This window comes from Cibotium barometz, chromosome 25, assembly GCF_041138505.1.
Source record: "Cibotium barometz isolate CiBa-2024 chromosome 25, ASM4113850v1, whole genome shotgun sequence".
Lineage (NCBI taxonomy): Eukaryota > Viridiplantae > Streptophyta > Polypodiopsida > Cyatheales > Cibotiaceae > Cibotium > Cibotium barometz.
Window position 1 is genome coordinate 54,910,767 of NC_141070.1, and position 14,678 is coordinate 54,925,444.

Here is a 14,678-nt window from a genome sequence, read left to right on the forward strand (position 1 = left end):
TTGCATCCGCCGCCCTCTACTGTGCTGCTGCCTCACAGTTGTGCGTGGAGAGCAAAAACATAGAGGTTTGATAAAATATACATAGATATATATAGATCCCTATATACATATATATTTATATACATACATACATACTATAATATATAATATACATACATAGATATGTGTGTGTGGGTGTGTGTGTGTGTGTGTATATATATATATATATATTTCTTAAAAGGATAACCTAGATGAAATTGGACCAACCAGCCTCCAAAAGTGCTCCTAGGTTAGATTTGACCTCGTACAGCCCTGATACTCAACCTACACACCATAGCTGACTTCTATTTCACACTCTTCTGACCTGAATCAACCCTAGCTGACACCTGCTGACTGCAATCTGATTGTAACCTAATTCAGTTCCTTATTGTTGCTGACCACCACTGTCAGATTTTAAATAAGGTCATGCACCGCCCCATATACGCATTGCCCTTGATAATGACCTTTCACACTTTTTTGATCTCGCATTAACTGTTATGTGTCTATGGGGTCGTTTGTTATTTTATTTTATGTGCATTATCGACGTTGTTGCCTCTCCACATTGCCCCCATAGCCACTTCATTCTGTCAACTCCACCAAATAGAGCCTCTGCAATAGCACAACACGACCACCGCCTACACACGGCCATCCACACAACATTGACACCTCCATGACCTTCACGAATTCCCTCCATTCCCCTAGCGAAACTACCTTTCCAACTGCAACGAGGGCTTTAACAGTCACATACAAATCATGCAATAGCTTGCAACATTTAATATTTTTTTCAAAGTAAAATCTCTTACTAAAGATACAAACCTTACTAACACTAACAAATGTTATCTAAGTTCCTCTCAATTAATTAATTGAATATCTTTTTTTACTCGTTGTATGCCCCTATTATTATTGTGGACATTCGTGGAAACTTTGCATGATCAATAATCCATGTGATGGGGGCCTCTTGGACCTTGCATAGTTGGATGGGAGCTTTTTATGGAGAGACAGACCTATGGAAAGTACATAATTGGGAGAGTGACTCAGAGGAGACCAGCAACGTGGGGAGATAAAGTGTCCACGAGACGCGTTTGTTGGATATGGCATTTGAAAAAGGGCCTCATCTTCTGCCTGAAGGCTGACTGTATCATCCTCGTTGATTTTTTTAAGGTATCCATTTCGTGTGGCCTGGGGCTGTACCTTTACCTTTGCTTTGGCTGGAGGGAGTCGACGTAGGAGGCAGCGTATGTGATCATCGCCGTTATCCTTCCCTCGGGCTGGGGTATGTGGGCTCTGTAATTTGGAACCCCAATCTGCCTGCCAAAATGGTAGACTGTATCGAGGAAGCATTCTAGGGTTGTTGGGTCTTCAGCAGTTTAGGGTTTGTGAGCTGTGTGTGAGAGAGAGAGAGAGAGAGAGACGCAGGCAACCCTGCTGTAGTGAGTTTCTTTTCCTTGTAATATACTCACATGAGGGCGCTGCAGTTTCCTTTGCTCCAGGCCAAGGCCATGGCTTCTACCCCTTCGCTAGGGTTTGTGGCACCCGCCCGACTCAGCCCGCCCACGGCCTCCTCTTCGCCCACTTGCTTCCTGTCTGTTAAGATTTCTGCCTCCCCCGGCCTTTCCGATGCTTCCTCCTCATTCGAGGTCCTCGCCGCCGCCGCATTTCCGACGGACAGAATTCTGCGCAACGACCGCAAGCGGAGATGTGCGGACAACATGCCCGCACACCATCGTCGCCTGCGGACATTCGTTGCCGCTGGCCAACAAGGGGACACCCTCGGGAACAATAACGTCCAGTTCTCTCCTGAATCCGGCCCCCAGGACAGCACCCTTCAAAGAAACGTAGGTTCAGCTAATGCATCTTCTTATTCTATGAATTGATTGTGCGAGGGCATGTGACATCTGCTACTGCACATTTACAGGATATACTGCACAATTGCATAACGTCATTTCTATTTGATATTGCATGATGTGCCATTTAATACTAAATGATAACATGATGTGCTTTTTAATTCTGTCTTATGTTTACGCCATCACATGATACTGCATGATTAAGTGATAATGTGCCATTTAATACTGTCTAATTAACAAGGCATTGTGTACCGTTTATTATTGAATGAATTGCACTTACGTACTGTAAGGCTTAAGCACACACGGCCTATGTGCGAATCTTTTTTCACCTTACTCTGCAATGATGGTGGAGCTTGGGTGTCACTTCTAGAGTAACAATCTCCAATGATGGTTTCCTATGGTGGGAATGCCATGGTATCAGAGGACCTAGTTTCTCCTGTTTATGGGAGACACTGTTCTAGGATATCTTTATTTGCTCCGTCATGGTTGCTCGTAGGCACCTTCCCATGCATGCAGTAAAAAATGACTAGTAAAATCTGCCAATTGCTAATATGGCATCCTCATTGCTTTCCAGCCCAGAATGACCCCCCACCCCCCCCCCCCCCCCCTCTCCCCCAACAACACATGGTGGGAATGCCATGGTATCAATCTAAGGGACCTTAGTTTCTAATTGGTGTCCCTGTGTCCGTCTCCTATTGAGGTTGTAAATTTTTTGTTCTCTAGAGGCACCATGAGTGGCTTCAATGAAAATGCAACACGTGAGAAATTGGCCTTTTGAGGTCTTTTTCTCAATATCACTGGCTATCGCGTTGCTTGAGCGTGTGCTTTTCGGACCTTCTGGTATTTCATGGGAGGAAATGTTCAAGTCTGATCGCCTACTTGCATTTGTAATACAGCATGTTCCTCTCTATGTGATGCTGCCTATGGACACAGTTACAATGCTCAACACATTGAGACGGGTGAAGGCTCTTCAAGCAGGCCTAAGAGCACTGAAACTCGTTGGGGTGGATGGCGTTATGATGCATGTCTGGTGGGGTGTTGTGGAAGGTGAGGGCCCAAAGAGTTATAACTGGTCTGCGTATCTCGCGCTTCTGAAATTGATCAAATCTGCTGGGTTGAGAATTCAAGCATCGATGTGCTTTCATGGTTGCAGTAAGTTGGCAGACAATTGCAACCTCTCCCTTCCTCCCTGGATTATGTCCATTGGTAAAAGCAACCCGGACATATTTTTTATGGACAGGGCTGGCAACCGTTATCAGGAGTGCCTCTCATTTGCAGTCGACTCATTACCTCTGCTAGGGGGGCGCTCACCTATCCAGATGTACAGAGATTTCCTGGAGAGTTTCAGAGAGACATTTGGTCACTATTTCGGCAGTACAATTGTGGTGAGTTTCAGCAAATCATGCATTATTTTGACTTTGGAAACACTTAAAAGGAAATGTTTATGAACTTTTGGAAATGCTTAAGAGGAACTATTTATGAGCCTTGCAGTGGTGTGTTTTTAACCTTTCAGGAAGTCATAATGGGGCTTGGTCCTGATGGAGAGCTTCGGTATCCTGCTTATAGAGAGGGAACTGGGCTTTGGAGGTTTCCAGGGGTAGGAGAGTTCCAGTGTTACGACAAATACATGTTAGAGAGCTTTAGAAATTACGCAGAAGCAGAAGGCAAGCCGGAGTGGGGACAAGGATGCCCGGAGGATGCCCCTTCGTACAATCAGTGGCCAGATGATGCAGCCTTCTTCCATGAGCAGCATGGATCTTGGAGAACTCCTTCTGGCCAGCTTTTCCTTTCCTGGTACTCGGGCGAGTTGCTAGCACATGGTAACCGTATGCTGAGTGTGGTATTGTCAGTTTTCCGCAAGGACCAAGTGGTAGTCATGGGCAAGGTTCCTGGTGTCCATTGGTGGTACAAAAACAAGTCTCATGCAGCTGAAGTCACAGCGGGCTATTACAATATTGATGGACAAGATGGTTATGATAAAGTAGCAAGGATGTTCAGAGAGAATTCAGCAATGATGATATTACCTTGCATGGAAATGTCTGACAAGGAGCAGCCATCAGAAGCAAATTGTAGCCCTGAGATGCTTCTGCTTCAGATTCGGAAGGCTTGCTCCAGGCACGGAGTACCGGTTGCTGGACAAAACTCACTGCCTCGCTTTGATGATGTTGCCTATTCAAGGATAAAGAACAGTATCCATCGGTTTGACTACCCCTTTATTCCGCGCTTGGCTGTTTTCACATTCCTACGCATGGGGGAGTCTCTGTTCTATGCCGAACATTGGAGGCTTTTTGTGAACTTTGTGAGGAGCATGGATAAAGATGCAGTGTGGGGGGACATCCATGATGGGCCTCCTGAAGGAGGACAGAACAAAACCTTTCTAGGCACCTATCTCAATGAACAGGGCATCCGTTTACAGCCAATATACTAACAGAGTCACTTCTTTCTTCCTGCTGCAGTAAATTAAAGAGCCTTAACAGTTCACACACAAACTGCTGTACTAACGGATTGGCTTCATTTTCCCTGCAAGAACATAAAGAGCCTCTCAAAAACGACACAATAGACTCATTGTTTCAAGTTGTAACAACATTGTCAACATGCTCGTCGGGGCTTAATAAACTTCCTTTACTAGAGCACCATTGAAACTTACCATTACACTTTTATAACATATAATGCAATTGGAAAATTTAAAGAGCAGTTTGGCTTCAGACGACATTGTATCTTGACTTTTGACCATTTAGGAAAAGTGTGAAAGTGCACCTTTTTATTCCATCCTTGCATGAATGCTTTACAGTAGTTCAAATACTCAAGTGAGAAGCTTCTCTACATGGAGACTGCTGTTGTGTGTGCGTGTGTGCGTGTGAGAGAGAGAGAGAGAGAGAGAGAGAGAGAGAGAGAAAATGAATCCAAAAATAGGCTCTGAGTTGGATAGCTTACATCAAGCACATGCTTTTTGTAGGCTGCAAACCTTATCTTTTGACTTAATCAAACACACTAGGTGAGTGATACATGGCATGGCCATTGGCATCATTGCTTACTTCATAAGGGTGGGTTCACACATATAAGCACACTTACACATAAGTACACTCATAAGGAGTGTCCACATGTAGTTACACACTTCGTCTACAAGCTACTCTTTGATTTTGGAACCTGTACAATAATAAATGGCTAGAGAACATGTGTTGTCTCTAACAATGACTTTCCAATATACATAGTCACAAGCTACTATACAAAAGCAAAATAGAGTTTCTTAAGAGCTCCATGTCCATAAGACATGGGTTCAACTTGATATCCCTCCAACAAGAATGAGTTTTATAGAGAGTAATTTCTCATGTTAACATATGAGAGGTTTATTGAGATGCTTGCATATTGAAGGATTCACCTATCACATGCTTTGAGGATTTCTTCGAGACAGCTCAATATGTTTCAATGAGATGCTTGGATATTGAAGGATTCACCTATCCCATGCTTTGAGGATTTCTATGAGATTGCTCAATGTTTCATTCACATGTTACATGTAGAGATATTGAGAGGTGGATCTCACAAGGGAGCTCAAGATATGCATGGTATGCACTCCATAAGGTAAAGAAAGAACATAGTGGTGGATGTTACAAGGAAGTGTAGAGAGCTTTATACATGTATGGTATGAATAGTACACAAGAGGTTGAGAAAGTGGAACATGCGTTACTCAATTGTTTAGCTATGAGATTCAGATACTATCATTTTTTGTTAAGGAAGGAATTCAATCCGTTATGGAGAGTCATTGAGTATGAGGACCAAAGATGCGTGGCCCTCTATGTTAATGAGGTTAGTATGCATAGGGAGTGTCTCTTGAAAAACACAGTTGCGCATGAAAAGGCAATAACCAAACACACCTTACTTTTTTCTTTCCAAGGATTGGCAAGTTGACTAGAGGCTCTAGTAGAGGATTTGGTTCTTCCTCGTAGACATAAGAGTTCTCAAGCACTAGGGGATCTCTAGAAAGAAGTAGTACCATGATGAGTTGTGAGAAATGCTCAAGCAAGCCCTTGAATTGGGCTTCAAACCAAATGTAGATTGAGGAGCCATATCACACCATGTTAACCGCTCCATTGATTAACATGGTTTCACCTGCCCGACCTATAGTAAGGCACTTTGCCATCTTACCCGTGCCTACAAGCGACAGACACTTAACTTTTGTAAGACGACATTGGAATATTTAAAGTAGCCTTACCATATGCCTAATGTCAAATAGGGAAAGTATGCAGACTTAGTGTACATAGTTTCTTAAGACTAATAATAGAGGTTGAACCGTTTTCAAGTTTAACCGGCTTACTGTGAAAATGAGTCACTTGTATATAAGTCATTTTTTACAAGAAGCAATGGACAGTTATTCCCTTGCAATATTTTTCTTGTGAGCTCTCCTTCTTCCCTCTTCTTTCTTACTTGCATGCTATGTGTTCTTACTTGCTTGATAGATGCTTGTTTGAATAGGTGTGATTATAGGTTTCCCTCTCTTATTAGCTTCTTCTTTTCTTGCTTTTTGTCAGAAAGAACCATCGTGAAGGACCATCTCTTCTTGCTTCATGTGTGACAACAAAGTGAGGACATGATGGATGAGCTAGGGCACCCACAATGGAGAGCTGCATTGTGGCTTGAAGGCAAGACCTAACTACGCATGCTTTGGTAAGGCTACGTGAATTGAACATATTTGCCACCATTGTTCGAGAGTAGCCATCCATTCCAAGCTATTAGGATCACCCAATATTGCTCGGTATTGATTAGGAGGTCACACTCCAAAAAACATATGGCTTTGGAGCATTGGACGTGTGTTTGTTGTGTTTGATTTTGATTTGAAGTTTATTTCGAATTAGGACATTCTATTTCATGTATTGGTAGGGCAAAACCTTGGTTCTTTGGTGATGAGATTGGAACCCAAGAGGCATAGATTTCATTGTTTGATCCAAGAATTAGCTTCATAATTATGATTAAGAGTGAAAGCATTAAGCTCCATTAGGCTAAACTTTTATTTTATTTTTTTCATAATTTATTCATGCATTGTTGAATTGATAGAGTAGAAGCATGCAAAACCATCTAAAAACAATAACAAAACACTTAATTAGTGGCATCATAACCATTAATCACACCCCATCAAGTACAAAAAATCACAAAAGCCAGAAAAAACTAGCCCAAACCAGCGGTAGGGTGATGTGAGCCCATAGTCCTGCTCAAAAAGACATGAATCTGGACACGTGAATATGCAAGAGACGTGCTGGGAGAGTGAGGCAAAGTGAGTCGTGATCATGGACATGTGAACTTGTAGATGTTTGTGGAGATGTGAGCTTGGAGGTAGACCAATTATTTCAGTCACATAAAGACATGAGCCTGGAGGTAGATGTTGAGAGCTTTTTCAACTCTCACACTAGCTATAACTAGCTAGCACTACAAGACGCCAAGATGAGATCGGGTATACAAGACACAAACCCCAAACACCAAACAAACAAACATAAAAATTGAAGGTCTTTGGCTTGTCTCTCTTCAGCAGCTCAGTGGACTTTGCAGCTTGGACACCTAAACCTGACAGCTCCTAATTCGGATGCCTAAACCTGACAGCTCATGATTCGGATACCTAAACCCTCTCAACCTGAATCAGCTGACTCACAAAGATGTCCGCCTGGGTCAGTTGTTCTGACGTATACAAGACACAAACCCCAAACACCAAACAAACAAACACAAAACTGAAGGTCTTAGCTTGCCTCTCTTCAGCTCAGTGGACTTTGCAGCTTTGGACACCTGAACTTGACTCCTGATTCAGATACCTAAACCCTCTTAACTTGAATCAGTTGACTCACAAAGATGTCTGCCTGGGTCAGTTCTAACTCTGAACAATCTAGATCTTCAGCCACCACCTCACCTGACCTTCTTTGATCAATTTGCTGACCTAAACTGATCACACAAGACTATTGCTGACCCCTTACTGATTCCAGGTGACTTATTCAAACTTTTAGGCATTTCCCTGTCCTCTAGACTCCCAGATTCTCCTTCAAATCTAGCAATCCTCAGATCATTTACTCCAAAACCCTACTGATCATGTCAACTGACCTCTGTTAAATGTCTACTGATTCCTATCTAATTCAATCCTGACACTTGGTTCCTTTGCTTCCTCCAATCAACTGTGATTCAGGCAGCACCACTGGTTGAGCTAGCCCTATATCCTATCTCTTTCCCTTCCAGACAGCTTTATTTATGTCATCACTGATTTAGTTGGCACTGAAATTGACACCTCACTCTTGATTAGCTCCCAATCAAACTGTATCTGACTCTAGCAGACTTAAAGCTAACAGCTCTTGATCTAACCAACCTCTAATTCATCAGCTCCCAATTTTCTCCAGATATTGACTCTAATAGCCTAATTCCACTTTTTCACAAATTTCTACATGCAAAAAATAGTATCTCACTCCAGTAGACTTAGATCCGAGATCTCTTGATCTGACCAACCTCTAATTCATCAGCTCCTATCCTGTCTCTTCTTCCTCTGGTCTGATCTGATTCAGACATCATTGAACTTGACTCTTTCTTTAGTCTGATCCGATTTAGACAACATTGAACTTGACTCTTCCTCCTCTAGTGAGTTCTGATCTAGTTAGCATTGTGCTTATATCTTCCTTCTTCAGTTAGGACTGAACCTAGCATCAGCACACTGACTCAAAAGTTTCCCCTTTCAATCAGTTATGTATTTGTCAGCACTAGTGGGCTAATCAATAATGACTTAATCATTGGGCTAATCCATAATACTGACTTAATCACCACTAGGCTAATCAGTACTGACTTAATTCTGCGCCTATTCTGACTAGCCTAACTTTGAATAGTCCTATCTCTGACAACTCTTAAGGGACTTGCTACTGTCAGTGTTCTGAGCCATACAACTCCTGATTCTGACACTTCTCGTGATTCATACCAGTCAACTATGATTTAGTTAGCACTCCTCCTCACTCATCCTACTTCAGTCTCAACACCGATTTAGCTAGCACTGAACTTGACAATTTTTACTTCAATCAGCTTATTCTAGATGATTCACTGACCTAGATACCCGCTGATACTTTCTTACTCTAATTAGCTACAAGATTTCCTCTCTCTAGAATCCCTTCTCAAACTCATACTCAAACACAAACTGACATTCTTGATAACCTAGAAGCAATATTCAACATGAATCAAAAAGACTCTTAGAGAAGGTAAATGAACATGAGGCATTCCACACTTGTCTCGAGACTGGTAAGGCAGACTTGAACAAGGTTCAACAATCCTTAACAAAAAGAAATTCTTCTTATTGTATTGATGACACAGATCTTGTATCTTAAACAAACCCACACAACGAAAATAAAGAGACTTTCTCAACATACATGCTCAAAGGTCTTACAAAAAAGATTATAGCTTCTCTCTCTTACTCTCTAGCTTAGCTCTAATTGTGTTTCTCCTACCAAGCATGTATTCTCACTTTTCCTCCTCCATCCCAGCTGAAAGACCTTTTTATAGGAATAAGCAAGCTGTGCTTTCTACCTTTCTTTCCAAAAGAGTCTGCCACATGACTCCTTCGCTTCCCATTCTCTTTCTTTCTTTGCCGCCTTCATTCTTTTGGACCTTCCACGTGTGTCTTCAAGAACAACCTCCCTTTAAAGAAGGCACATGGCCATTACATGCTTCCCATTTGTTCGTGCTCACTTCCCATTACAAAAAGGTGTAAAGCTACACATTGGTACCAGCCACCACTAGATACCATTTAAAAGAGAAAAATGGTTTTCAAGAAAAACTGCATCATGAACAACCATCCCCCTTGAAGATGTACATTTATGTACCATCCCTATCATTTGCACCCTCAAAAAATTTGGCATCACATCACTTTCATCATTACTGGCCATAGTCTCTGGAAGTAGGATTTAAGTTTATAACCATTGACTTTCCTCTTATGCAAAGTTCCATCTAAATCTTCCAAATGAGAATAACCTATAGGGAACACAGAGTGAACCTTGAATGGACCTTCACTTCTGTTGAAACTTCACATCATGCCTATTATCCAACTTATTGGTTATATCTGAGCACTAATTTTCCTTCTTTAATGCCCTTACCTCTTGAGAAACGTTCATCAAATTTCTCTTTCCTCTGTTGCTGCAAGGCCTCTACCTGACTCATGGCATCTTGCCTCTTCAACTGCAAGTCAACCAAGCTAAGCATCCTGTTTGCTATCTCTTCTCTAGGTTCACAGCACTAATATTCGTCCTATAGGCCCAAAGTGTTCCATCCAAAGCTTTTTCCCAATTTTTGGATTTACCCACCCTTAACAAGCTTAGTGATAAGCTTACTAATTGAAATGGAGTAAACCCTATAATTTGTTTGTGAGTACAGCTATAGGACCAAAGATCTCCATCCAAAGCTTTATCCCAATGCTTGGGATTACCCTTAACAAGCTTAGTGATAAGTTTACAAGCAATACCATTGACTTTTTCTACTAACTCATTTCTCTGAGGGTAATAAGGATTCACATGCCTATGTCTGATATATTAAGGTTTTTTAATGCTTTATCCAGCTTTTCCCCAACAAACCCTAGACCATTATCAGTACAATTTCCATAGGAGCACCAAACCTACAACAAATATGTGTGTAGATGAACCTATGGACAACCTTACATGTGATCCTGGTAGTGGACATAGCTTCAACCCACCTAGTCATGTATTCCACACCAAGTAAAATAAATAATAGGATGTCTTGGCCCATGGGTCAGTCTCCTATCTCCTGCAATATGACAAGCATGCCATGATCTGCACCAATGCTGCACATCAACATGAATACTAGGCCAAATATACCCAATCTGTAAAATTTTCTTCACTATGATATCATGAGCAAAATGGCCACCACAAATATAATCATGCACACCCTTAAGAATTTTTAGAATTTCATCTTTGTTGGGCACCCTTCTCAGAATCAGATCTGAACCCTTTTGATATAACATCCCTTCCGACCAAACATAAGATAGTGCCTTGCCTTTTTGGCCAACCTATACCTTTTCATTTGGAGTAGCCATTGGGTACTCTCCAGACTGTAAGTAAATAACAATATCCTGAAGATGTCCCAAGCCCTGATATCTAGGCTCTTGAAGGGAAACCTTGAAAAAAATACAAACACTTCTAGCACCCTGTTCCACTGCTTGGCCAAAGAATCAGCCTCCTGATTTTCAGTCCTTGGAATATGTATCAATTGAACCTCTTCAAATGAGTTAAACAAGGCTTTAAATCTTCTCACAAGTTGTTTCAAATGGTCAGACTTGCATGACCAAATGCCTAGCACCTGCTTAACCGATAATAATGCATCTCCTTTGACAATTAGCCTCTGAATTCCCTATCTTTTGCCCTCCTCCAACACTGAAATCAAAACTGTGTATTCAGCACTGTTATTGTTGATGACATCCTTCAGCACCATTATCATCTTGCATAGTAATTCATCTCCTTGATCATACACTAGAGAACCTCCACCTACCATTTGTGTCACCCTCCTGTAGGCTCCATCAAAAAATAGAGTATAAGCATTCTTCAAAGGTTCAGGAGGTCTCCAGGATGAAATCTGTTGAGATTTTTTTCAACTTTGATAAGCTTTTCCCTGAAGTTCTATAAGTTAACAAACCAGCAAGTGAAGCTCTTGTACTGTCCTCCACCTGAAAAGTATATTCATAGCTCTGTAATACCAAGAACCATTTGGCAACTTTAGCACTTGATTGCATATGCTGATGAATTAGAGTAAATATTGGTTCTACATTGATGATGACAAATGGCTTTGAAAGCCCGAATTTCCTAATGGCAAAAATCAGGGCTAAATATTCTTGCTCAACTTGGGTATAATGTTTTTCACCTTTAGTCATGACCCTAGAAGCAAACTAGACAAGCCTTAGCATACATGACATTTTATCCTTTTGCAGGAAAGCTGTTCCAATTGTATCTGTACCTACACTTGGGTTTACCAAAAACCCTTGAGTCCAATCTAGAGGCATGATGATGGTGGGCAGCTAGGCAGCACTTGCTTACATTATTTAAAGGTATCCTCAACCTTCTCATTCCAGTGAAATTTAATCATATGGCTAAGTCTTTCCAAGGGTTGCAATAATTCAGCTAACATATGAATAAATTTGGAAAGATACTTGGTTTTTTGTATAAAAGAAATCAACTATTAACCTGTGGGGTTGGTGATGGCAGATCCAACAACACTTTGACTTTAGATGGATCCACTAACCCTCTTTACCATAAGGATTCAACCCATGTAAGAAGTGAACACTTGATTGTCTTGGGGCTTCCAAAGAATGAGGTTTTCTTGACAATATTCTCTTTTTCTCCCAGTGTCATTGTGGAAGTAGGATGGCTAGGATATATTCCAAAGGAATCTCCTTTAAGATAGAGGTCAATGGGAGTTCTTGGATTTACTTCTAGAGTTGTTTCCTTTCTCCCTCGAACCATGGCTCTTCTACCTTGGGCTTGACTTTGTCAATCTTTTTAGGCATCCATACTTGCTTTAGTGCGGCCTATTGGTGTATCTTTTTTGTGCATGATGATGATTTTTGATATTTGTCTGTTCTCATCCTCTATTGGTCACACCCTTGAGCTGGCTTCATCTTTGGTACACCCAGATATGTCTCTATACTTGGTAGTATCCTTGGTGGGCTTTTAAGGATCACCCAAGCTTGTGTGACTAGATCACCATTGAGTTTGTAGCTTCTCCCTTCTTTGCCATCCTTTGCAAGAGAATATTCCAATCCTTGTAGGATTGGAATATTATCTTTTGGGATCCATACATATGCGTTGGCCTGTTGATCTTGGTTTTGAAGAAGTAGAGGCTATTATTTGTTGGAATCATTAAGGATGTTGGTACCCACACTTGTAAAATTTTACCCTTGCAGATTCTTTGTGAAGTGGAGGTAGTACAGGATTAGAGTATCCTTGGTAGTTCTCTGGTTTTTCCTCTATGGTTACTCCTTAGTTTTAGCTTGGGTTTCACATCCTTAGGTTCATATTTTGGTTTGTTAGCCTTAGCCCCTAATAAGATTGGGAAGGGTTGTTTTGATGAGGCTTGGAGCTTGCAAATGATCATACTTACTAGCTCAATAGGACTTGTTTGTAATAAGGTGAGAAATTTTTGGATCTCCAAGGAGATTTTCCCTAGTTTCCCTTCTACAAGAAGAACATTAATGGTTCATTGCTCAAGTTTGATGGTCACGATACTTGCTATCTAGCCAAATATTGTAGTCATGTTTGGTGATCCACCTCTTCCTAGGATGATTTCTTTTGGCATCAGTCTCATGACAAAGAAACTACTTGTATTTTGTCTTTTCTTTCTTCTTTTCAATCTCCTTTTTTCTTGTTTCCTCAGCTAGGTGGTGGATGTCTTCTAGTTGTTCGTAGGAAAGAGGTCCGTAGTTTACTCCCATTAAGGAATCCTTTGATTTGGACTCCATCCAATGTTTCTAGGAAGAAATCTCCTCCCATGGTCATTTATAAAAAGATTAGGGGAGGAGAGAAAGCTTGAGCTCTTGCAATCACACACTCACACACTCACACACTCACACAACAATGGATAAGACACACACAATCATGAAAGAATGAAATCTTCTTCTCTTGTTGCTCTCAAAAAAGGTCTACAAAAGATAAGTGAAAGCCGACATAAGTACTAAAGTACCATGCACAAGCAATCCATAATGTGAACACGCTAAGTAGGTGAGCTAGCAAGATAAGTATGCCATAACTTGATTAGACTAGTTAGATGTGGTCCATCTGTTGGCAAAGATTCTTTGTTTTAGCTACCAAATGTGTGTTAGTGGTGTCAAGGTGGAATGGTCACCCAGGCACGTCATGTGTCATCTCGTGTTGAGCTTGACATCTCAACACTCCCCCTCAAGCTCAACCCCATCTCCAAGCATAGTCGGAATCTGTGAAGCTTCTCTAATCCCAAGGCCTTGGTGAAAATGTTAGCTACCTACTCCTCTATGTTGATGTACACGAAATCAATATGTCTTACCAAGACCTTCTCTCTAATGAAGTGTTAGTGGACCTCTATGTGTGATGTGGATCCACTTCTAGGAAAATAGAGTAAATAGAGACTTGCAAGAAATATATTATTTAACCAAAGTAACGCATCAAAAATCACAAGTTCAACATATTTAAGAATTAAATAAAATACTTGCTCATGAAAGCGACAGACTAATGAGCTTAGTCTTCCCCTCTCATGTGTGTGGCCTATTCCCACACATGAGTATTGATGTAATTTTATTCCAATAAATAAGCCACAGCCTCCAAGAATACAAGAAGTGTACTTTTCCTTGCATGGCACTCTCTTATGCTAGAAATATAGTGTCCATATACTAATGCTAGGGTTAAAGCATAAAATATTAAAGTTTGAACGTTCAAGTCTAAGCTTGATAAATCTAAGCTTCTAAATTAAATCAAAATGTGCACAAGCTAGCACAAATATATACAAATCTTGTTTCCAAAAATGTGTGCTATCACATATTAATGTGTGCATCCTCCTCAATCTTATGAATCCTCTTCACCTATAAAATATCCAACAATAAATCGGTAAACAAATATCCCATAGGCATACAAGCCATCACCACACACATATTTTCCACGCATAAGTAACCCAAGAATCACCCTGCCATACAAACTAACTCTAATAAATATTCAAGGCCCCAACCATACATCAATGTACACCAAACATATTAATATTTACAATGGCATCACCCATGATTTTCCAGGCATAAGTAACCCAAGAATCACCCTGCCATACAAACTAACTCTAATAAATATT

The 14,678-nt window shown here is 40.9% G+C and overlaps 1 protein-coding gene across 1 annotated transcript; it reads left to right on the forward strand.

Moving 5' to 3' along the window:
- Positions 1-1,062: 1,062 nt before the first annotated feature.
- Positions 1,063-4,572, forward strand: LOC147624748 (beta-amylase 1, chloroplastic-like). Its single transcript, XM_086819780.1, has 3 exons — positions 1,063-1,853; positions 2,759-3,247; positions 3,376-4,572. Exons 1-3 carry the CDS (start codon positions 1,479-1,481, stop codon positions 4,288-4,290), a joined length of 1,779 nt encoding a protein of 592 aa, XP_086675906.1. The 5' UTR covers positions 1,063-1,478; the 3' UTR covers positions 4,291-4,572.
- Positions 4,573-14,678: the final 10,106 nt, after the last annotated feature.